Here is a 26,328-nt window from a genome sequence, read left to right on the forward strand (position 1 = left end):
TTGTTTGCCCTTTGGGGCCACCGTAGGTAATGCATGATGGAACTCTTAAATACAAGGCCTGTGAGTGAAAAAAAGAAGTGCCTCTCCATCCGCAACACACCCGCGGGAAGCACGAGACACAGAGCACACAGTCGTGTGTCATCATGCTTTGCTAATAGCAGGTCAAGCAAGGCTAAATTACGCCAACCGTCGCAGGGAAGGCGATATTTGAACTGACTCGAATATAAGGAGCCTCCCAGAGTGAGTCATCAATGATCCCCCCCCCCCCCCCCCCCCCCTCAATTCACCAGTCCGCTCTACACTGATCTAGCAATGTGTCATTTCTGGGCTAATGCCTTTATCATATCTAAGACAAACAGACAAAAGCATTGCTCTTTTATCTGCGGCCCTTCAAGGGCCCGGGGAAGGGACGCTTCCAACAATCACACCCCTTAATTACACCATCTCCAGCAAACCATCAGGCCTCCTCCTTAGCATTCCTGCTAAACGAGGGGGTCCCTCCCGCTCCTCTTTGAACCCAAAAGTATGGCCTTTGCCCACTCACTCTGGTCTCACGCTTTTCCAACCAGTCTAAACAAACTGTGGACAGACACACAAAAATGCAAGCACAAACACACACATGCCGAGCTGATATGGTTCGAGATAGGGCCAGTGAAGTCAAGCTGTGCTCACAATGACTTACTTAAATATGCATCTCACAGCGCTCAGAAGTCATCGAATATATCATATTTTCCCAGTGGATTAAGTCGACAAGGACTGGATTACACTCACATTACACACATTTTGCTGAATGACATGGATACTATGACACTGATAAGTCTTTTAAAGGTATTTCTAGCGTGATATTATTTTGGTACTCTTTGTATAGGTCTGGTTAAAAGGGATAGGACTGGTTCCAGGTGAGACAATAAATGCTACTTTTAGCAACTGATATTTATTCAGCAAGTCATTTATTTATATATGTTTCTACAGTCCACAGTCAAAGTCTAAGAATGAGTTTGGTCCGGTTTCCTCTACGGTCAAACCTATGCAAAGCCATTGAAAGCCTACTGGCTTTGGATGGAGGGAGGAAATCAGTAAGACCGAAAGAGAAAATCCGAAGTGCGCTGATGTTGGAAGCCATGCTTCAAGTATTCAAGTAATGTAAGAGCAAGGTTGAGACAAGCCTTTAAAGATCTAAAAGTGATCATAAGTAAAGTAGTTGTCGCCGTCAACTCCAATCAGTAACCCACTTTGAGTGTGGAAGACGACGGTTCCATTTCAACTACTCCAGTGTTTTTTTAAAACCAGAATATACTTTCTGTCCCTCCAATTTCAAAGTTAAGGATTTCCGAAGTTTGGGCTCATAAAGTTTATGTAGTTCATGGCAAAAAAAATAATGCTCACATTATTTTCCAACGAAGTGTAAAACACATCACATCCAAGTCAGTAAACATTATTAAATGCAAGAAATACAACATAATCCAATGTAACATTAGCCCCTACTGCGGCATTAATAACATTTCTTGTAAATTTGGAGAAACTTTTATTTAAAAACACACTGACTCGTTGAACTACATGAGATTCCATGGTCCACTCAGCATATTTGATGGCTGGTTTACGATGGCCTTACAGCCTCAAAACAAGAGTGCACCTCTGATTCTCTGCTTCCTTTTGACCACTCTAATGTTCGATACGAAGCAAGTCCAATTTGTCAACTCAGCTAATAAATCACGGAGCAAATTGTGAGGCAGCACTGTCTTTTACCAAGCACACTTCCCAGGCCTGTCATCACTTGAGAGACTTTTAACTCCCAAATAACAAATAAAAGAAGCAGCAGGGGGATCAAAACATCTGGTAAGGCTCTCACACACTGGCTGTGCGATTCACCGGTATTAACAGAAAACACCATCAACAGCAAATAGGGAATCGCCCGGGCCAACAGTAGCAGGTAAATCAATGACACATCTCTTGTTTTGTTTTTACAAGTAGAAGATAAGTGCCGTCACTCTCCAAGACGGATGAGGTGGTCGGCACATCACCGTGGCTCCTTGAAAGTCAGAATGCAGGGAGGTAAAGCCGCTCGGGTCAGAGATCATCTGAGAACGGACTGGGCCGGGAAAGGATCACCCTGTTCACTTATCAGGCAGAAGGCTATCTGGGACAGTGTGGGCTATCAGGAACAGCAGAGATGCTCCGACACTGACAAATGCTGAGGCCAACATGTTGTTTTGCAGCTTCAGAAACAGATACAGGGGGAGCGAGTTCATCATCTACGCAGGATTAACCTCTAGACCACCTTTAAAGTCTTCATCGAGGTGCCTCGGGGAAACTAATGAGAAGTAATGAGGGCATCAGATCCCACTGAAGGCCCGGTTTCCCCTGAGACCTAAACGTATTATCATCATTATCTGGTTGTGGTCCTCACTTGTATTATGACTGAAGAGTTTAAGTGACTTCTCATGAGATGAGACAAGAGGATATATTAACAGAGTTGTATTTTATTCTGCTTTATTTTTTGCAACCTCAACGATTTTCTGTTACTTCTTTGTTTGATTTTCAACTTCGAGTCTGATAGCAGGTTGGCGAAACCTTAGCTGTGGTTTGGAGCTGGAACTGGAACAGCATGAGCTCTGAAAGCCTCATGTCAGCTCAAGTCAGATAGTATTATTCAATAAACAAGTGTATTTATTTGCTGGCGTATTTCACCAGGTGATGACTATCTGAATGTCAGGGCTCGAGGTGACATGTCAGACCACTTAACTGTCCATCATGAGTATTAGCCAGTGAGCTGAGTCGACCCCATGTTGCACAGCAGGAGTGTCCATGTCGTAAAAGAGCTGGCAACGCGAAGGGGAAAACGAGCCCTGTTTTTCCAGCCTTTGCCAAGCTGAGCAGAACAGCGCTGACCCACTCTCTACGGTTTAGCCGACTTGGAAGCTCTGGCTTGCTCCCCGTCACTCACCCATGTCGTGTAGGGCTTTGGATGGCTAGAGTTCATGGCAAAGGCCAGAGCTGCCATGTTCTTTCCAACAGTTGGCTGTTTTTTTCCACTTGAGCGCATCTGTGAATACCCTCGAGAGCAGATAGGTGAAGCAAAGGTGATGTTCCTGTCAATTGACAACCCCCACAGAGACTGAAAAGGGATGGCAGATGTCTCCCTGGTTCCTTTCTTTCTGCTCCCCTCCAAGAAACACAGTCACTGGAATGACAGGATCCACTCCTGCGTCGGCTCAGCCAGCGTGCTCACATACATAAATTCCAGACAGGGGTCAAGAACACATTGATATTCTCACAGTGGTATGAGCCATTACACGACTTCAAGAATGCCGGCTCTGCCTTTGTTCTGATTGGATTGGTGTGTCCGTTGTATTGTCTGGCAAACTGCGAGTGTGGTTAGTCATGCTGTGGTGATTAAACATCCCTAGATAAATACCACGGCCAAAAGCAACTGTTTCTTGGTTGGTCAGGCCATGTGATGAAAGTACCCACAGGCTCAAAATGAGACAATGAAAGCGAAAGCCTGAATGACATATATTGCCGGGAGCCTTCAGTGCTCCCAAATCGAAGGTTGAAACACTCATGACGCACTCCTGACAACCCTGGCATCCATTTCCCGAAGCCCTTGATCCGCTGCTTTTACTCATTTCAGATCCAATAAAGTCTCAAGATATGTCGTAGGATTAAAACTGTCTCCGAATAGGTGCAGCCAATTCACAATTGAGTTAAAGCCCAGATTTGCAATGACACGAAATACAACAATGGGATATGATTACCAATTTCCTCAGTGCAAGAAAATGCAGTGTAACAGAAATCACAACTGGCGATTCAAAGAAATTGCTACTGACAAGAAAAGTCTCCTGCGGCACATTATTGTGGTCATTAAAGGAGTTGTGATGTTTAAAATGCTCTTTTGTAAAACTGGAAAGGCATTTTTATTTATTTAAAATCTGGCAGCATTTCGCTTTCTTGTACCATTTTTTTTTAGGGGTGTATACAGTTTCGGAGGTGTTGACCAAAATGCGTTTCTCTGGGATACATTTGCCTTCAAGAGTTATTTTTTTTCACCTCACTCCCAAAGCAACTCCACATAAACTTTCTCTCTTGAAGGATGGTTCTCTCCAGTAAGTTAGTAGCATATGGCCGGACTACAGATCTTGACAGCCTATGCTGAGACTTCCCCATCACAGGGTAAACTTCCGGCTTTTTTTTGTCAATATGTAGTGAAGTATGACATCAGTGCTCCCTCGCTCTCAGTCGAGAAGAACTTGACCTTCTGAGGACAACCATTAAGTGTACCCATCAAACTCCGAAACTGGACGCTTGAAACTGGCTCTCATCTTCATTTTATATCAGAACGGTTTTATCTATGCGAGAGACGCAATTTAATGACAGGAAATCCTTTGACATATATATCCCTTGATATATATATATATATTTTATTATTTTTTTTTTTTCACCATATTTTACATGCATGTTAAAGAAACAAAGACCGAAAATAACACAGCATTTTCTTGCTGTCAACAGCGTCAGACATCCCAACAATAACAGCACTCTTCCATGATGCGTTGACCAATCAAATGTGAGCGTTACAACTCGCAAGATGTGGCTAACACCGATATTTTGTACGAAAACAAATATGGCGCCCACAATGGCAAACCCATGGGTCCGTGAAAGCATGACAATTTCAATCTAACTCAGTCGGTGTGACAAAGACATCAAAAATAATAATGTGGTAATAGCAAAAAACTCCCAACAGAAATACTTTTTTTTTTTTAATTTAAGAAAGAGCTTGCACTGTAAATAGAAGTACTTCATCTCTATAAAAGACCTTGACACACTTGTGGTCCACAAGAGCGGATCTGCATACCTCTAGCAGTGCGTGTGCCACAGTTTGACAAGAGTCTATAGTGAGGTTACGCAACAAGATTACCAAAAGAAGCATGTGCCGGACAGAAATAGAAAAAAAGCACCACTGTGAATCACATATTGTGGTCCCTCTTTGGAATCCGAATGAAATATAGTTGTCAATGGCTTTATGGTATGTTGTGGCCAATATAGTTTCCCATTGTTTTTGGCTTTAATTATGGTGTCATTTTCTCGGCAGTGTGGGGAAACCCCCTTTGGAACCACAAGCCGTGCATTTAAAATTCATCAAGGAAAGCGGGGAATTGTTGCCTTTTATGGCAAGGTGATAAATTAGGGTGTAGAAGGTGACGGGCACCACAGTTACGACAAGAAAATTCCTAGTCTGGTTACATATTTACCCCGCTGACACAAACAGCAGTGACATCATTCCGATTTCTAACCAAAGGGCACGACGCAACATAAGCTGAGGGCAAGAACACATTTAGTCTGACTGCAGCACAGCCGGTTCTTTTTTTTTTATCTCCTCAGTTGTAGTTTTCACTTCACTTTATGAAATGAACTTGGAAAAAAAGTTGAAATCGCCATACATAGTTTGAATTTCAACCTATTTCAAAAAGTATTCTGACAGTCTGGAGCATTTAATGGGCACATATGGGGTCAGGTCTTCGGTTTTCTGGCAAAACTTAAAAAGCTGCTGCTGCCAATAGATCAACAATTCTCATAACGTATTTGTATTCGAGTCTATTACATTATATAGAAACATAAACGGTATATATCTTGCTCATACTCACAGGAGCAAAAGGCCAAAGAAAGTCAAGGAAAATGTAATTATTGACTTGTTAAACTAAAGCAGAGGGCACGGTTGGCATCTGGGTAGCATCACTTAGTCCGTGATACAGTTCAGTATGTCTGTTCTGGGTTGAAATAGATTTATCTCGACTGTAAATATAGGTCACAAGGTCAACAGTGTTGTTCAGAGAAACATTTCAGATACACTGGCGATATTCTGGGAGCCGTCTTTCAATACGACAATCCCATTTTTCAAGGCTAATGCAGAACCCTTGTAGGGGATTCGGGAGTATATTCGCCAAGGAACAGTTTATTCTAAAATGGTCAAGAGTTGTGGTTGTTGAAGTTAAGAAAGGGCCCGATTTTTGTGGCAGATGAGTTTGAGTTGAGGATCATCCACAACCTTTGTTAAGTGGCAGAAGTACAGATGGCCACTCAAAGTTTCTTGGAATGATACCAAAATTTCAAGGCAAGTAAGAATGCCTTGAATGGTCATGCCGGGTGTGTGCATCTTTCTTGCAGCGTCATTGTTGTGGTGTCCTAATTCTCAGGGCTCAGTAGGTGGCGCTAATTGTTTAAAGGTTATGTGAGCTTTCATTGAAATGGCAGTACCAGTCATCACCATGTCTTCGACTGTTCAGTTAGTCCTCATGTGAGACCAACCAATAGACACGGCAATGTCTCCTTTCTTGCTTGAGACAAGAACTCAGGGACTCCAAAAGCAGGTTATGCAAACATGACAGCAGAGGTTGTCACATGGTATCATACCACATGGGTATTTGCTTTTTTTTCCACCAGCAGATCAGCAGAGAAACGCACACCATCTTCCCGACCTTGCTTTACAGTTGCCACAGCCTCGCTACCATAAGCTTTTAGCTTATGAAAATGTCAGTATTTGGAGGTCATTCGTGAAATATTTGGTGGAAATGACACTCAGAGCACAGCTGCGAAGGAGGCTCAAATTGGAAAAATGGATTAGAGAGCCATGACTAAAGCAGTGATCACTTCAAAGAAGGTGCTGGCTGAGATCTGATGCTACTTGACAATACAAGAAGTTATTCCATGCGCAGTTTTTACGGAGAAGGATTCAGATTAACTTGCCACAGATCAGGTTCAGTTACACTCAAAGTCTACCCAGAATGTGGAAGCGGTGGAAGAGAGCCTTTTCACCAGAAAACAAGATGTCTTTCTATTTTAATTTTCTTTGAGTTATGTAAATGGCCTGAAAAGACTGTGTGCATGCTTCCATATTTGGGAGTCCTGATGAAAATGTATTTGGGAGTGGTTGGTGCTGCTGTCACACAGAAAAAAGAGAGCTTGGTTCCAGACAATGTGCGGCGGTTGAATGTATTCCCATTATGTGGATTTGAGACACAGGAATGAATGCCTGGTTCTGTTTCGATGTGAAGTGTGAGCTGAGCTAGGCAGATCATCCAGGATCAGCTCTTGAGTCTAAATATATGTGTCACCGAGCACTTGGGGAGCAACTTGGATGGGAGGATTTCTTTTGTGGTTTAACCAAAAAAATGATGCTTCAAGAGATCTTCCAGAGAAGCTTTGAAACGTTGAGCTCTTTGGAATGAATAAAAGGTTTTAAAGTGTATGCAAGTATGAAATCTGAATGAAAGATTCACGAGACTTTGTAAGGTCAAGTGAACGTACGGAATCTGTTGGACAATATCTGAGCTGCTTTTTTTACCTGGTAATTTTGCTGAATTAAATCGAAATGCACCAATTCCCATACCTTCATGGACCCACAGCTTTGCAGTCCTGGGCAACATTTTTTTTTAGGCGAAATCTCGCGGTTATTAACATGTCGCAAGGTGTGACACTTGCTGGATAGGATGAAAGGTTGCCATAATTGTTGGGATGTCTGACACTGGCATGTCGGCCACCCCTCTTGGCGACAGACGTCAGTACGCTCTGCATGACCTGAACCACTGCACCTCCACACATTGTGCAGAAGAATCACTGAAAACACTGAATAATGACTCTTATTCAGTCTTTTTGTTATTGTCAATAAATGAATCACGAACACGCCCCTTTAATCGCTGCTATTTTGGCTTGTGTGTTTTACATGTGTGTCTGTGTTGTCTTCCATTAGGCCTCACTTTTGTCTTTACACACGTTTCCTAAGTTGGAAGAAAAATTGTTTATCGTAAGCTGTCATCATCGATTTTCTCACACTGGCTCGACAATGCCGCAGCTAAACACAACAAGGTTTCCTTCCTTTTTTGTCACATATAAATATGAAATGCTATTTATCAGCAGAGATTATGCCCTTTCACCCCAACGCTCTGGGTGTTGCCATGTCAATATTGTCAGCCCTAAAGGTTCAGACACCGTCCTCCGTAGCTTCATTTTGGTGCATCGGTCTGTTGGCTCAGGGAAGCAAATGGGTTCAGGTTCCTTTCTGTTTTCATTTGAAACACTCCAGCCAACACCTCAGGCTGTGGGTAAACCCATAAAGACTCCCTCGCTCTTCGTTTTGCAGCATATTCCATGTTAAAATAAGCTTATGAGATCAGGCGGCTGCGCGAGGAGGTCAGCGCGACATTTCATTAATTGGATTTTAATGTTATTCTTGAGCAAGTATAACTGTTTTTTCATAATAAAACACAACATATTTCACATGTAAAGCTAAAAGGGCGTGGTGCATTAAAGTTGTGGGACCAAAGCACTGTTTTCATAGGGAACATTATGATGAAATATCGTGAATAGCAGAAGAATCCATTTTTTTAGTTTTTTTGTGTTTTTGATGATTAAATATGTTTTTCCTCTTATTTTTTTTCATAATTTTGTATCGAACTTTAACCAAAAAAAGCAGCAACAGCAACTGGACAGCTCAGTTGTCACTTGATTGGTGTTAAAAACATGAAGTTGCTGCCAACAAATTACACTGTCTGGTGAAAGTCTAGATCCACAAAGCCTCAGGAACCTTTGCCAAGAGGCATGAGTTACATGCCCTAATGCTACGACGCAGCCATCTTTGTAGTTCAGTTGATATTGCATGACAGAAAAAAGGGTTGCTTTTTAACCGCAGCCATACTGTGAGCCTTGTGCTTCAATGTATCTTCCTCACACCTTCATTTCATTTCAACGCCTGTATTTATTGCGCTCAAACACTCTTACAGCTATAAAGTGTTTGGCAATACAGGTGTTACAAGAAATGATGGACCAGATTTTTGTCAAATCCCACGAGGCCTAAAATCCACCTGTGGATGAACCATTCGAATTGTAAGGCATGTGTTTCTCCCTCTGGATAACTGAGAATAAATCAAGCGCATTGGGAGAAGTGGGTTGCATGTGTGTGGGAAGAAAGTGTTTCGCAAAAACGATGGAGGTGGGGGGAACTTACTGGAGCACATGTTGACTTCAGGAGTGCGCATTCCGTAGTATCCAGCTGGACAGTCGTGAAGACACTCCCCATACTGCCTCATCCTCTCCCTCCGCAGGAACAGGAAGAGTTTGGGTTGACAGTTCACACAGCCATTGTCCCTGGAGCACACAGAGCAGCCTTTACAGATGGGGTAGGCTCCATAGCTAGCTGCAGGACAAAGACAAGAGCAGCCACATAAAACCATTAGGACAGAATACACAAAAACAAAGGCAATTTGTACATGGAGTTGCTGTCTGGCACGATACTGTACTTTGTAAGTCAAGACTTAAAAGAGATAAACCTTGTGCATCCTCCCGATTCACACCAGCTATATATATATGTCTTCAATAACTGCATCCATGAACCTCACCTCTTGCCTTCTTCTGCTACCTGGTACCTCCACATCCTGTGTCCAAACCATCTGGCCTTCCAAACTACGTCCGGAAAACTGTTCTCCATGAGTTGTCCCTTTGACATACTCGTTTTTTCTTGTCCTTCTAAGTCACTCCCGCCTGAGCATCTTCAACACTGACTCTTTCAACTCTGCTTGTTGTTCTAGTGTCAGAGCTACTGTCTCACTACTGTCCTTTAAACTTCCCCTTAACTCCAGCTGCCACTCAATATGTTGCAAAGATACGGAGCTATTTAGAACAACTTCACAATATTATCCTGAATTGTTTCTCGACCACACATTTTAAAACTCCATTCAACTCATAGCAGTTGCCTTGGCAGAGTTCCCAACCCCAATTTCCTTTTGTTTAGTGCAGCGTTATCAGTCTGTGATCAACAGTTAACAGAAAAAGAAAGAAATATCAGCACCTCAGGTTGATATAGAGCTGAAACTTGGCTGATATCTTCATCAACTCTGGAGTACCAGGAAAACATGGAATCGAAAAGATGGACTTGGTACAAAAATGAGGTTATTTCAGTACAAGTGGTTTATGAGAGCTTATATCACATCAGTAAAGTCGAACCGCAATTCCCCCAGATATCTATAATACGCTCACACTTTGCATCGAGGAATGCACCACACTGCAAAAATCCTCACGCACTCTGCAGTGAGGATCGCGGGAATTAATTATTTTTGAAAGGGCCAAGAAGTATATCAGCAGATCTAATGTATCGAGAGCTACATTCATGAAATGGGAAAAACAAGATGCCCAAATTGTTGACAAATGTGGACCACTTTCTTTAAAAACACACACACAGATTTGTCAAAAGAGAAAACATTTAAAATTTCGTCCAGTGTTGGGGAACAAAAGAAGCTGACTCAAAACAATGATCTTGTCTCTGCTGTTCTTCAAATTTATGGGTTTATATTGAATATACTTTTGATTTAGAATGTTGTCATTTTTCATACTATTTATGAAGAAGAGACACCACATATTGGCTCAGCCCAGTGTGACTCCATAACGTTTGAATCTCTCTGCCTGGATGTCAAGCAGAAGAAACAAAGCAGAACATGTTCTGTGATGGATGGTTTATTGAAGACAATCTGAGTTTACTGCATGGAAATACTTGATTCCTCAACACAAATGCATGAGAGGGGGAAGAGTGACATATTTATTAACCATTTAATACAGATAAATCAAACAATGGGTTTCAAATTTTGGAGCTTGGACATTTTGCGTGATGACTGAAGTTAACACTGAGCTGTGTATTATCTCGCCTCTCTGTCATAACCATCCATAAAAGTTCAATTCATACTACAGCCATTTCCAAATCTGATCAAAAACAAAGTGACATTGGTGAAACCTATTTTTAAAAAACCTACCAACCTTGCACCTTGCACTCACATCACAGTTTCCCCTTTTGCATAGTTGATATACAAATTTTCTTTCATATATAAACAAAAAGCTTTCGCTCTAGTTTTTTTTTCTGGTCTTCCAATAAACATTTTGTTTTTGCCTGAAAGCAGCAAAATAAAATAAATGCAAGTCGCTGCAAGAGGCAAGTTGGGAAGTGTCCAAATTCAGTGACAGAGTTGCGTAAGGGGGCCATGCACAAAGGTTTCAAAATCTTAAGTGTATTTTATTTTTTTTAACTCTAAGAAACCCCAAACATAAAGACCACGCACGTAAAGATCGAGCATAGCAAGCGAAAAACACAACTCACAGCATGAAAGTGCATTGGCGGAAGGTGGTTTTATACATTTTTGTTTGGTTGTTTCTTGGCTTGTTTGTTTCTTATTTCAGATGAATCATGAAAGAAAAAACATCCTAACTAAATTATAGGATCACATTTGCCACAGAGTGAGATTTAATTTGAATAAATTTTTATGGCCATCAATTTAATAAATCTCTACACATCCCACTTTGCTCCCTTGCTTCTCTGCTTCTTGCTTCTTGAATGGCTCTGTTCAGGTCGGCTCTCGCCACACACAAAGGTTTTTATCCATAAATATGGAACACATTTACCACAGTTCTAGACTCTATTCAGAGCTGAATATCTTGACACACCCCAAACATAAGGATGCTCTCATTGGATAATCTTATTGGTGTTTCGAAAATGGGAGGAGCAAAGTTGAGACAAAAATGACTTGATATCTTAAATATTTCACAAAAGACTTCATGAGTTCTTGAAACTTGCGGAGGATGAAGACTAAATGGAATGAAAACGTGAAAAAGGAGTCTTCAACCTTGTGTTGCTTGAGGCTGAATAATTTTTAGACACGTGATCACCATTATTTCTCTCTGCACCATCGCAGCTATGCCAGGAAACAAGGGAGACTACCATGAGACAAGTGACCGGTGAGCAGCGTGAGCGCTGGAAAATTCATGAATATTAACGGCTCTGCCAAAAAAAGTTTCAATTTTATTTATTTATTTTTTTTGCTGTGACATGATGGAATTTATTTTGTAAAACTTTGGATGACTTTAAGTAAGATTATAATTCTCGTGTGAACAGACTCGAATGTGGGAGGGCTGACCAGAAGTGTATCATCAGGATTTCCGATAATACAGGACAAATTCAACAATTTGTCATTCGTGCAAACTCTGGTTTCCCTTTCCATGTCCGTTGGCTGATTGGTTATGAATGTGAATATTCCATCAATTCTCTCGCTGGCCGTCTCAACGATTGTGCCGAGAAAGCCGCTGAAAACCCTTAAAACCGCAAAGGCTCTCGAGTTGCTTAGAGAAGGCGAAAGGACCGGTAACAAGACAGTCCAGTCTGCGATAAGTGACTTTTAATGTAAACTCCTTCACGTCCCGTTTACAGGAAAATGTCCTTGGGCAAATCCCATCTCTGAAAATGAAAGACAGCTCATTTGATCCCAGCTCGGTCTTATATATCACAAGAACCGAAGACGTAACAGTCAGCGACCTACCACAACGCTTAAGAACACGCTGTGCAGCTCACTGGACAAACCCTGAGAGACGGAGCAGAGCATGCTTACTTTGCTGGCCATGAATCTGCATGTTAGCGTTCCCTGAAAAGATACAGCGAGAATAAGAAAAAAAAAAATCTTAGGAGGCCAGGAGCATGCATCAGTTTGAATCATGTGCGAATCAGTCAGTGTAAGTCAATGGCTGGACGTCCACGTTTGTATATCTGGAGACATTCATCAGAGCGGTATGCTGGCTCTGCCACGCTACTCCAGTTCCCCAGGGTGGACGCAAGTGAGATGAAGTGCTATTCAGAACATGGTTATTTGGGATGAGCCGGACAGCAAAGCGCCATCGATCACAAGCCAATTCACAGCCATTGGCCCATCGGTGATTGCTCATCTCCACTCCGCATGAAACTAAACCCTCAATTTATGACTGTCATAACACTCTGACGGAGATGGGAAACAAAGGTTTAGCTGTCAGTCAAGTTTCTGGATGTTTCTTTAATCCCTGCGTGCAAAAACAGGGAGCCTGTCAAATGGCTTCATACAGCAATATCAAATTCACTGTTTGTTTTCTCACACCATGTCATGTGGCACAAAAAAAAAATCCCCAAAACACGGCCTCACTGTACTATATAAAACAGATACCATGTCTGCTTTGCAAAGCAAATTGTCGGGCTTCAGACACCGTGTTGCCACCATATGAGCATTCACATTCGAAAATGTGTTGTTGATTTTGAACAAATGTAGCCGCTCGAGCTTTCCCACAAATAGCAAATGTGTTTGAAATATAATTCTACTTAATATTCATGAAAACACCACTGCCAAGATAACTACAAGTACTTTGGTTTCTCATAAGATGTCGCCCACACTGGGGGAAAAAGTATCAGAAATACCAAAAAAAAAAAAGAATAAATAAATAAAAATATTCTCAAGTTAGTCTGCAGACTCAAGTTTACCAATGGGGACATTGGGTTTTAAATACCAGTTTTATGTGTGTCTTTCCATGACCATGAACAGTCTTTAAAGGGGTGGAGCGGCACACACAGTTGAACCAATCAGGTGTCTGAACACTGTTAACAGTTGGTTGTCTGTTTTGTGCTGCTTGTTTCAGGTGATACCTAAATGCGTACATGGCTGCACCATCGCGGCCCTTTCAACAAGGATGAGGAACACAGTGGCACGACTTGAAGTTCTGTTCTTATCATGCAACGTAATGTTACTTGATGTATAGAGTGTGATCATGAGCTTGAGTCACAGCGCCACGTTTTTGGCACGTACATCTGGAAATGCAGGGACGAGCAACATGATTCAACATACAGCACGAAAAGCTGTATCCTACATAAGCGTTGGGCGTTTTATATCATTTATGTAATGTATAATGGAGCTTGCTAGAATGAAAACGTCTTTGCCGATTTGCAACATGATGAGTAACAGTAGTTCAGCCACGCTGTCAGCCCATGTGGATTTCATGACATTTTAATTTCATTTATTTTGCCATCTTTAATCGCACAACATGCTTTTTAATGTTATTACTTTATTATTATTGTGTTTTTTGTGCCATGCATCATCTTCCACGAGCGGATATGTGATCTCCACATCATTTGGAGTCAAAATAACTCACTGCAGAACAGTGCCTCTAGTGGTCAATATGAGTAGAACAGTTTGGGAAGGGTCAAAAGTTAAGAGGTGGCAAGTCAAAAAAACGGATTGAATTGAAAACCGCTGTTAATAACTCAGAAATACAAGAAAGAAAAATAATAACAATAATAATCGGCCGCTTTGTGCGTAATAATGGCTCAATGTGACCGCTACAGTGACAGACAAGGAGCAGCGCTTTTCCTCGGACGTTTACAAATGTCCTCCGGTTTACAACAGTCAACACCACGTGAAAGTGAAGTAGCTGTCCCAAACATAACAGAAAAATAAAGTGGGCCCCTGAACTAGTCCGTCAGTCAGCACAGAAATTAGCCGCGTTGAAAAGCTCCTTCATGAGCCCGCGTCCCTGCTTCTGCTCAAAACGTTTCTGACCCTCCCGCGCACAGGAATATAGAATAATATACTTCTGTGGAATTTGAATGCAGCAGATCCCACATCCTGGAATACGCATGTGAACAGGGGAAAAATGGAGTAAGTGAGAATATGGTGAGGAGAACCTCTGCTGCTGATCTAAGGAGATTAGTTTTTGTGTGTCTCCATGGAAAGGTTTGGAGGTTCAGGCCACAGGTATGTCCGGAAGGAGGCCACAATTCAAAGTGTCTGGATCTGCATCCAAGTCGTGTCCTGAACTACATCGATCTGCCAACTGCCAGCAGGTTTTGGTCATTCTTAAAGAAAACATTAATGATGAATATTATTTTTGAGCCTTGAAAAGAAAAATAAAGACGTCCTTAGAGTGGAAGACCCGAAACTTAAGAGGTTATTGAGAACTTTGTTTGAGTCCTGCATGCCTTATTGGTCTTAAATTAGAACCAGTTCACTGAAGCACGTAACAACTGCATTGTTGAGAAGAACAAGAGATGAGAAAATGAAAGGGAATGGAGTGCGATGTTAGCTCTCAAGCGTCCAAAGATCATGACGACTTAACCAAATTTGACAAGAACATAAAGCTGTGTGTTTAGTGTGCTGGGACCTGGGGTTTGAATTATGGATGTGGTCTTTGTTTTGATTATTTTTTCCCTTTTTTGTACAAAACAGCAGACAAGTCCCTCAGTTAGAATGTCAACTTGGTTTTTACACACGTTTGCTTTGATTCCATGTTCCGTCTTTGGCTGCGTGTCATGCTAATGCTGAAGTTCTTTTTGCTTTTAGGTTGTCGATCATGGCCGGGCTGAGGTGACCCACAGAGAAACCTCCATTCCCAGAATGAATCTACCAGGTTTTCTCTGTGATGCTCGGCGGAGGGGCAGAAGCGCATTCAAATCGCAGCTCGTAATTCTCACTCCAGGATTGCAGCTCATGGCTACGACAAATCAGACACAATAAAGTGGAACCAAAAGAATTGTGATTCCCACTTCTGACAGTTTTCAGGAGATGCCACCGACCCACAAATACTGAATTTGCCGAAGCATGGTCATGATTAGCATCACTAAACAGAACCAATGCTCTCCTGCTTCGGTGTGTGATGTCTGCAAGGCAAGAGATGATACCACATCCTCTTCAACTGGAAACATATTGGACTGAATGCATTCGTTCTGATTGAGTTTTTAGTTCGAACAAACTAAAATGGTTTCACTGGGTTTCTTTATGTCTGGCTAAAATTCAACCATAAGTTGAGTCCAAAACGTTCCCTCTGTCAGAGATACGAAAAAGAATGAAAAGGGTGGCCATTACAGAAAACGCATGTCGTCCGGTGGTTAGTATTTCTTGCCTTCTTTCGCACAGATCTAAAAGACTAATATGACTAAGAAAGTTCATGAACTAAGGATGCAAGAGATGCTGATGAGAGTAAGTGTAAACCCCAGTGCACAGTTAGTGTTCAACAACAAACTGAATTTCCCCACTGTGGGGTATCTAAAGGGCAGACTTATTCTACCTTTAAGAAAGCAACTCTGAAGGCGATCTGTGCAGCCAGACAGATCATGTGATCCTTGGGTCAGTGTTTTGAGGTAGCTCATTTGGCAGTAGCAAGAGTCTTTATGTCTGGGGCGGCACCGATTATCCAGCTGATTTATCAGCACCGATATGAGCATTTTGATGTCATCCTGTTCGAGCGACCAAAATAAATACAGGACATCTTCAAATCGTACATCGCAATGTACTGACGAAATGACCAAACCAAACAGTGAGCATTTCTCTAGTAGCGAAGTAAAGCAAATATAGATTCAAAGTGTGTGTTACTTTGTCTCCAAAGAATCTCACGAAAAATGACTATAAATGCTTGAAATCCCAGTGGTGTTTTGATTTCTATATATCTATCTATATATCTTATATATATATAAGTATATGCATCAGGTGAACTGTGAAATTTGAAGAAAGATTACTGAAGGCGCATTTATGCTCAACGTTACGGATCTGGATCCAGGAGAGCTTTCTATCCGTGCCCTGTCTTCATTTTGTCCGTATTTCTCCACGTTTCCATAAAGCTTAAGGCTACACACCAAACAAACTATGGGGGCAGTGTCGCCGTTACTACCCAATACGTAGCTTTAACAGGACGCGAATAAGACATAACAATGGCTGACATATATCATCTCTTCCAGTCACGATATATTTAACTGACCACCACCTTGTGCTGTCGCCGTTTTTTGCTGGTAACATCGTTTCAAATTGACGGGTACAATTTTGTACGTAAAGGGAGCATGAATGGGGCTTTAGACTAAACAGTCAATGAGCTTGGTAAAGCTAGTTGTATACTAGTTAAAAAAATAGTTTAAACTGAGCATTCTCACAAACATAGTTTGAAATGTGTCGCTGCTCTCAATGTCACTGCTCTTATTTTCCTTTGAAGCTTGCAATAGTTATATACAGTGTTGATCAGTCTTATTGTTTTCATTTAATGTGTTTGCGTGAAGGAAAAAATCAGGCCAGTTGGAGTCTAAAATAATCGGAAAATTGGAATTGAAAATGGCCAGCGGTGAAGCCCGACTTAAGACACTTGAATGACAGAAATTAAAAATGCATTTCCAAGTTCCTTTTGCAAAGAAAAAGTGTTTAACTATGGACTGGGAAAAACTGCCATAGTAGCCCAGTGATAAATTACTAAGAACTGTGTCTTGCAAAAGAGTTCAATATACTGTATGTACAGCATCATAAGGCCTTAGCTTGACTTGAAGTTCTCATGTGAAGTCATGTGAGACTTTTCACCAAATATGTATTTGGTCGACTCTAACTCCAGTTGAAATAACTGTCATTCTTAATGTTGTAAAACTTATAACCCCTGAGTTTAAGTTGCGATCGCCTTCACAAGATTGTAATTCATCTTTCAACAGCCCTTTGCCATGAATTAATTTTGTCTTTCAACTTCAGCCAAGAGAAAAATACAAAGCAAACTATGATTTTGATTAAAATGATTGCAGTTGACAAGTAAGAAAATATATAAAGCAATAAATGTAATATTAGAAAGCCAATCCGTTCCAAAAGTGAGTATCTAATTTGTTCTTACAACATTTTGGTTAATCACTTAGGAAACATAAGAACCACAACATGAAGGATGACGGCACAGTTGGAGAGCAGAACTATGGAGGTGCAACTGTGGCCTCGCTGGGAGGTTTCGACTGACTGAAACTGAAGAGCCATTACGGCTGCAATGAGATCCAGCATAAACTCTGTCTCAGGTACATTTTTATGAGTCCAAAACAAGCGTGACAGACTGCTCTCTAGGTTCCACCCACGCCGACTAGCTGACCTGTCTTTCACTCACCTACTGTTACCCATGAAATCATTCACATTGACCCAATCCAACTGCCTGCAACCCGAAACCTTAACAAGGCAAATTGCACATAACTCTTGTGTTTCTTTTAGAGCCCTGAATTTCTCATTGCGAACAAGAAGACATTCTTACAAGGGCTTTCACTGATGTGGTCACTTGCAGCTAGAACACTGGGATAACTGCCGAAAACTGATACCCTGAAACTGCTTCAACCCTCTTACGTTGACTCTTTTATGATGAGTCTGAAAAATCGCTAAGGAAACATATTACTGTATGAAAATACAACATGATACCAATATGAGGTATAATTTGGAAGATAAAATATATAACCCATTGTAAATATCTCGGTTGGAGTTTACCTATGGACGGTTGTCCAAGGAAAGGGTGATGAATTTGAGTTTTGTCATGACTTTTAAACCACAAAAGTTTCATGTTATTTTTATTTGTCTCTAAATAAGAGACCATTGCTTACGAAAAGCTACTTGAGATTGCTGTGTGGTTGCAAGCACTCGAGCATTTTCAACATTTCATTTATTGAAGACGTCCTGCATTTAGTTCCAAAACAAGCTCAAATCTCGATAGCAAAGAACGACCTCTGCATGGGACCGTTTTACCTTCTGTCTCTCAAACTGAGCCATAAAAGAATCCTAACCTCCTGTATGTGCAGGGAGGATTGTGACCTTGAAAGTGTGTACGGTATATCTTGTGTACTACTGGAGATACCTTAATTGCTAGCTAAAAAGTGATCTGGATCACTCTCAAAACTGAATAATTTCTTCCTTGCTCCAGCTCTTGAAAATAGCATCTATAACTATTCAAGTTGCTTTGAACTCAGACAAACCAACATTGAAGACATTATCACCTTGGTGGAGGTTGTGGTCTTTCCTTTGAAATATAAAAATATTTTTGACTTTATTTACAAGTTCTCTTTGAATGAAGCACATTTATTTCCCCCTGCGCGCAAGTAGTGGAAATAAGTGACAGTGTGGCACTACATATATAGCGATATATAGAGTGAGTCATCATATGGTTTGTTGAAAACTTTTTCAGTTCTTTGTTTCTGATGACGCCGAGTTCACCATGACAAAACCGATGACAGTTCCACACACAAACTTCACTTCTCACTGTGTCAGTAAAATTAGAAGATAATATCTGGACATTTTACTGATTTATTTTTACAACGTCGGCTATTGATGGATTATTCATCCTGCTGCAAGTTCCGTTTATTTCCTGTTTAACTTTCTATTAAAATGCTAAGTTAAAATGCTCTCTGAAGGAGGATTCATTTGAAATAATTGTAATAACTTGCATTGTTAATAAACCTATTCTAAAAAAAGCAAAATGTCTGACCTTACAGTACAGGAAGTTCTAACTAATTGAGAATTATTACATAAAATTGCTGGTTCAGTTTGTACTTAGTCATGCAAACAAACATCGGTGTGACGTGGAAGGAAAACAATCTGCTGAAGATCTTGTGCTTGGTCGTGGATGAGCCAAGTGGAAGGTCATTTCTCGGGAGAAATCTGAGACGTATGAGAAAATGCTCAGAATCTCATATTGATATTAAATTGAGCTGTTATGTCTGGGTGAAATGGGCTAGAAAAACATCTAGCTTGATATTTTCCTTCTCACTGTGTCTCGGACCTGCTACCAGTGCCATTAACAGGATTATTGATTTTTCCTCTATAAAAAGCCGGAGTGGACCGATCCCAGTTACATCTCTGACATATTATCCACTCCGACTCTGAGATATTGTGGAGATTTACGGTTTGAATACACTTGATATGATCTTTTTAGCACCAAACTGATGTGAAGTGAAGAACGCTGAACTTCTTCCCTCACTGTGACAATCTCCGTCATCTCTTTGTTTTTGCACTTGTTCCCTAATACCCTTCATTTCGACTTGACTCGCCATTGTTTGACTCCGATCAGCCGTTTCTTTTCTTCAGACTTTTGATTCAGGAGCTCTGGCTATTTGTGACCGTCTGGTGCCTGTTACGTCTTTTGGACAACACTTGCCAATGAGATCTGGTAATCAAAATGCAGCAGTGAAATGAGAAAGCAAGAGCTGAAATGAAACCACCAACTGTTTCTATGCTTACAATTCCACCCCGTCTCTCGGAGGGCCTTCGGTATGTAAATCTAATAATGCACTATGAATGCCGCTAACCAGCCTTTCCACTGTCTATTGTTCGGAAAGTGCACATACAGTTACGCCACACATGTGCGTTGATGACAGGAGAGATGCCAAACAGCATTTACTCTTTAGGCACTTCATTTAACCTGAAGTGATGGTGAGGAAGCAGTAAACCTCAGGTTTCAGAGTTACAGGTCAAGATCATTTGCTCATGTGGAAAGCATCACATTCACCAGCGGAATTATACGCTTTCCTCGTGGCACTGAGACAATTGTTGTTTATTGTCCACCTCCCTTGTTCCCACTAAATGATGGTATAAGCTTTCTGCCACTCCACTTAAGAGGAAAGGAGAAAAGAAAGGGCAGACATGGGACGGTGCAACGCAGCGCACAAAACAACAGCCTCTTTCTGGATCCCGAATGGAACAGACCAACACCGCCGGCTCACTTGCATAGCCATAAAAGAGCCTCAGAACACTCTCACCCAAAGTTCACCAGCCACTGTAACGGCTCAACACTGTTCAAGCTTGTTAAATGCTGGTACGGGGGAAAATGACATCAAACCGACCGCGTTCTCAGACCCGTGAACCTTTGCGTCATGGATCTGGAAGTCGCACTTAGCTCAAAAATTGGGGAGAAAAAAGCAGGAGGGTCGTACACCAAGGCACATTTCTGTTCCAATTTAGCAGAAAATATGCTGGATTTGCCCCTGACTTTTTCCCAGATGGAAATAGTCAAGTTTTAAGATCGACATATTTTTACCCAGTTTACTTTAACAGATCACTCTGGAGGCATATGTTTATAATTTAGGACGGACTCAATGCTTATAATGATTTTACAGACTGAGCAAACACACATGTTGTCAGAAACAGCCCTGTCACACAGCTCTATTGGGCAAAGCTCGCCGGTCCAAGATTCAAAATCTCACTTAAAACGGTGGCGGTTACGAAGGTGAATGGACCGAAGTTGGAAGTAGAACCCCATGATGACTCATATAACATGAATAAATTGGATTTGCGGAACTCAAATCGTCAATGCACTTATGTTTTGGTCCTCTGTATCTTAGTCATCATGAAAAATTTTGAATAAGCCTGAAAGTTTTGGCATTTCCTGACAAAAAAATTACGTTTATCACGTTAAAACCCAGGGACTGTGGAAGAATGAGCAAAAGTGAAATGAGCTCTCGGTATTTTACTGCATTTAACTCAAATATATTCCAGCACAAATCCAAAGTTTCCGGCCTGGAGAATGGGCTTTATTGGTCTGCTAACTTGTGTCCGATAGTATGAAGTGTGGCTGTATGAAATAATGGTAAATAAAGGTGATGAGGTTTCATAAAACAGTGTCCGAATTTTCAGGGATCACTAGAGGGCACTGTCCTTCAAAAATTATTTCCATAAAACCTTACATTATTCAGTTTATTTACAGACTTGGCATTCGAAAAATGTACATCAAAAACCAGTAAAATTCCATTGACCTCTAGTGGACAGCAGTAGCCACCGAAAAAAAAGGGATGTACTGAAAATTCGTTGGGATATGGCCAACTTGCCGACAGGTGGTATTTCAATACATCTGACAAAGACCGATAAACAGCGATTTGTCAGATGCATAATGCTGGAGTTAGTAGAGGGAGTGGATTTTCATGTTGCACTTTTCACATGCTGGATAGCCTCAGCACCAAGGCGCTTCTCGGCTGCTGACAGTCACCTCACAACAGGGGGTCTCCCTTCTTGCCTCCATTTGAGTCACCCACTAAAGTGACCAGTGCTTCTGAAGCCTTTAATAGCAACATTAAAATGTCGTATGAGCGACAAGGCAGAGCCGGTCCACGGAGTCTGTCAACACAAATTCCATTGAGATCTATTCGGATACGCTGCACGTCATCGTGACGGTACTTGATCAGCGTGATAAAGCTCTGACTTGGCTATAGGAATAAAGGAGCGTGCATAGATCTGGAAATTGTTGTTCATTTACCCCAATTTTAGTTTTTGGTTTCCAATAATTTTTAATATTGGCGTATCCCCAGTTTGTTCTGTAGCTCTCAACAAAGTGACGAAACGATAACTGGATCCACAATCCAGAACACCTCCAAAAGTTCCTTTGTCCCATGATTCATTCATTTATTTTTGAGTCATTTTGAGACAAACCCATAATACAAACATTTGCAACAAGTGTTCCTTTTTAGTTCCATTTGTTCTTCACAATTCATTTATAAGATGAAGATCTTTTAGATGCCCAGTGCTGATGACATTGAACTGTTAATGGTGTCGTTCCATTACTTAATCCGATCAGAAAATTGTCGGCGAGACGATGATAGCGTCTCTCACCTCTGAAGTGTTGCTGCAGACGAAATACACTCAGCTCAACAGCCAGAGCACAGGAGAGGAAAGCTTGGCAACAATTCCAAAACGACCCTGGTACGGCCAAATTTGACCTTGAAAACATGAGCTCCAATGATAGGCTGTCCTCAATGTTATTCAGATTTCAAGGCCTTTTAAAAGAAAGCAGTGGAAACGCTGGAGTTTATCACAATCGATGAGACGCCTGAAAAGGGGTGGAATGACAGCAAATAGACTTGAGACAAACTGGTGTCTTTCTCCGAAATTTCATGTGTGGTATTTCAGTAGGCGTTTAAAATGATATGGTGATTCATGGATTGGGGTGTGAGAAAATACACTTTGGGAAAGTCGAAGTTTAATAAATTATTATTTGGATATGTTTGCGTAATTGAAAGAGCAATACAATACAGTATATCGACATAGTTCCAGTATTGCAATATACCTATTGTATCACCATATTGAAGCCATACAAGACGTGTGAGAATCAGCAGCGGAACTCAAACTGTTCTTTGACTCACTGTTGTGGTCGGTTCAGAGTGGTTCGTTTTTAGGAATTCAGACATCTAGTGGGTTTCATCATCAGTCGAAAAGGTTCATGCCTCTCAAGAGAGACATTGACAGGGACGCTGAGTCAATCTGGAAACCATTTCTGCACCTTTGCCCCATATGTTCAGCTAAAGTTGTCATAACTCTCTCCATTTCTGCTTTGACAAAATGATCTTTATTAAGAAATACTCCTCTTCAAGTGACTTGGTCATTCCTACTTGAAGAAAATGACTGAGTGAATGATCTTCCTCTGTCTCTATGCAGTTCAGCTCTGAATCATAACAGCCGTGTGAGAGGATGGAGAAGGAAAAAAGCTTAGGGAAAGACCTTGATGTGGTGAACAAGAAACAGCATCGCCTCCCCACTGGAGATCGTGGTCCCGTAAAACCATTTACAGATCAATTGAGCCTTGAAAACATGGGAATCTGCTCTCAGTCACTGTCAGCCACACTTTAACTCAACCCGAAGACAATGAAAATCTCAAATCAGGTTAAATGTCTGTTTAAGTGGAGAGGAAAATCTATTATTCTAACACGTCCAAAACAGCGAGATTTATATGTCCGTTACAGTCTTGTTTCTGGATTTGATGTATTTATGACTCTGCTCTTAAAGTGGCTACACCTTAAATTGCACTTTAAAAATATAATGTGTGGAACATCCCGAGGCTTCAGCTCGTAAACGGGACAGCAAAACACTGGGGATTCTATTATAGCCCAACTGAGTACACGCACAGTTTCTTTGTTCATAAACAGCCTGGGAATCCCTGCTGTTTGGCACGACTCATCACCCAGAGTCTGGTTTTCATTCTCGTAATTCGAGAAAACGGTGTACGCAAGTGGGAAATTGTTTTATATGAGTTAGGTAGGCCGGTCGCAACGGCAAATTTTGCTGGTTGATATATTGTCCCACATATTAATGCAGAAGAACGTTATTTCTGTCAATGTTTTTTGGAGACCAAATGAAATGCAGAAATCTTTGCTTTGCTCCGATCTGTATTGATATCAGAACACAGAAGAACCAGGTCTGGGTCTGGTGGTTGTGTTTCAGTCTACTTGTTGGACTCACCTGGATCATAAGGTTTGAAAATGAAATATTCACGTACAGGGTTGTAGTGTTGCTCTCCCTGAGTGTCACTTGCTGACCCTGAACTAGGTGCATATGCTAGCAAGAGGAGGAGACGACTGACACTGAGATGACTCTTGAGATACCTTTAAAATCAAACATATATGCAAAATCGCCGACTGCTTCACTGTATTATGCTCATGATCTCAGGCTTTCGCTCTGTGGTATGAGGAACCACACCTTTCTTCCTCCTCATTTGTTTCCAAGTACCAGGTTTGATTCCTACTCTGGTCACACTTTAGATTACGGAACATTTATTACCCTGTATAAACTACTTACTACTTTTCACATGTGTATTTGCAGGATATTAGCCGGTAATTGATCATTATAAAGTATTGAATAGTGACTGAATAGACTTTACCTTGGAATAGTCGCTGAAAGTTTACTTTAAACAACACCATAATATTCAAATATTAACTGTAAATAAATATTAGTTTATTAATAGTTACTAAGTGTTCTCCAATCTGAAGTGTTACCCCTACACTTTCTGTAATATCTATTGGCAGAGCTGTATCTCAGTGCAAACTATGGATGGGCGACTTATCGTACACAATATCGATAACATTTATCGCAACTTTTTTTGTCCATATCGCCCATCTCTAGAGCAAACCATGACTAAATTGGTCATTTATTTATCTGTTTATTTTTTAAACAAAAATGTTGTTATCAAGAGCCACTCTGCTGCAGTATATATATATATTTCTTTTTCTTGTCACAAGATGAAGCTAGATGGCCTTGCCGTCTTAAAAAAACATAAATAAATGAAAGGAAATGTCTCCCCATTTGGAATGTTTGGTGGAGTTTTGATATATTAAATTCTTTCAACAACAAACTGATATTGCCTTTCTGCAGGGAATGGCAGGAGCACCAAATGAAAAACTTCTTTTTTTGCACCGTTAAACTCAACTTAACTTTCCTTATCAGTCCGTTTATTAAAGCCAGGAGCATGTGTGGCTGCGACGTCCAGAGACAAGGAAGACTCACTGAAGCACCAACAATGTGTCTTCAGAATGAAAAGGGCATTCCTTTCCAAAAGAATGTTTTCATAAAAAGATCAGCCCCTCTTAAGCCCTCATCATACTCGCTTTATAATCTCCGTCTTAAATGCGATGTCAATCTTGGTGTTATACATTGCATTTTTGGTTCTTTTTATTTTCCAGCAATCTTGACCTCAAAAGAGAGATCAGCCAGTGAGAGAAAAGTTACCAATGACCCTCAGAATCAGAGGCGAGGATGAGGAATTGCTTTAAATATTTCCCCACGTATCTGCCTTTAATGCCCCTCGAGCTGTGAGAGAAATGTGTTTCCTCTTGAATAGAAAGAAGAAAAAGGTGGGTGGGGTGGCTTAGATTAGCCCACATGTTGGTAATTTATCACACATAAAACTCACACCTAATTTTCACACCTGTAGCTCAATGTGCTGCGAGTCGAGTAATTCCCTCTCTCGCACAGCAACGGACCCGTGCACACACACTCTCACGCACAGATGCATGCCAAGCGCTTGGGTACCGGCTCCCCGCTGTTTGAGTCTGGAACACGAACATCGCAGGCAAGGATCAATAAGCTCAGCAAGCTCGACATATTTGGGATGTTTGACCATGTCATCTCTCCCACCTTCAATCCCGCTCACTCCTCGTGTCCCATTTGTCATCGCACTGTCCAAACCCCTTCACTTCCTCTGCACACATCTGAGAGCTAAAGAGTACTGCATGTGGATTCTTCATGCTTTCCAGAGATCAGTGCAGCACGTTCAGATGGGAGACACTTGTGTTTTGTTGACTCGCTTTTCAAAATCTGTAAGAATTTACCAAACCCACAATTGAAATAACAAGTCATTGTTTAGCAACAAGAGGGAAACACAGGTCGGGAGACAAGACCAAAGGCTTGGAGGAACTAATCGGTTCGTACCTCAACAGATTACTTTAACTGAAAACTTACTATTCGAAGGACATGAATGAATTTGCGTTTAAAATGTTCCACTGGTGAGGAAATTTTAGCTAAAGGAATCCGACTACAATATTGGCAAGCATAGGCCCTTATTGTAAATACTTCCACTAATATACACCCACCTGGTTCTTACACTGTTGGCAATTGTTCACTTGGCAGAAAAACATCACTGGTAAACAGAACACAGCTAGGTAAGAACAAGCCACCCTCGTAACTGGACCCAAGTGAGAACATCCACTACAAAGTCCCAGCTCATTAACCCTTTAACAAGATACAACCTCGTGGCCCTCTTTGCCCTCTGAGGAAAATAGGGAGATCTGAGGTGATCACCAGGGTCAAAAGTGGAGCACACCACAGGGGACACAAGCCGAAGACCTGGTCTCACTTTAGCACATGGTGCTTCCCACAGAACCCCAAACATCAAAGACTTTTTTTCCGTAAAAAGGTTTGTCTTTACCAGGTCTTTCAGAGAAAAAATAAGTCAAACTGGCTAGGTATGATGTGTTTCCTGCGTGTTTAC

The 26,328-nt window shown here is 41.2% G+C and overlaps 1 protein-coding gene across 2 annotated transcripts in view; it reads right to left on the reverse strand.

The window, feature by feature from the left end:
- The window catches only part of rspo2 (R-spondin 2), a 71,648-nt gene that overhangs the window by 33,495 nt on the left and 11,825 nt on the right, over positions 1-26,328 (reverse strand). For both annotated transcript variants that reach the window (XM_053881321.1, XM_053881320.1), the window contains exon 2: positions 8,996-9,184. In XM_053881321.1, coding sequence (XP_053737296.1) covers positions 8,996-9,184 — 189 coding nt within the window. The remainder of the gene's footprint in view (positions 1-8,995; positions 9,185-26,328) is intronic.

The sequence above is a fragment of the Synchiropus splendidus genome, chromosome 12 (genome assembly GCF_027744825.2).
Source record: "Synchiropus splendidus isolate RoL2022-P1 chromosome 12, RoL_Sspl_1.0, whole genome shotgun sequence".
Classification (NCBI taxonomy): Eukaryota; Metazoa; Chordata; class Actinopteri; order Syngnathiformes; family Callionymidae; genus Synchiropus; species Synchiropus splendidus.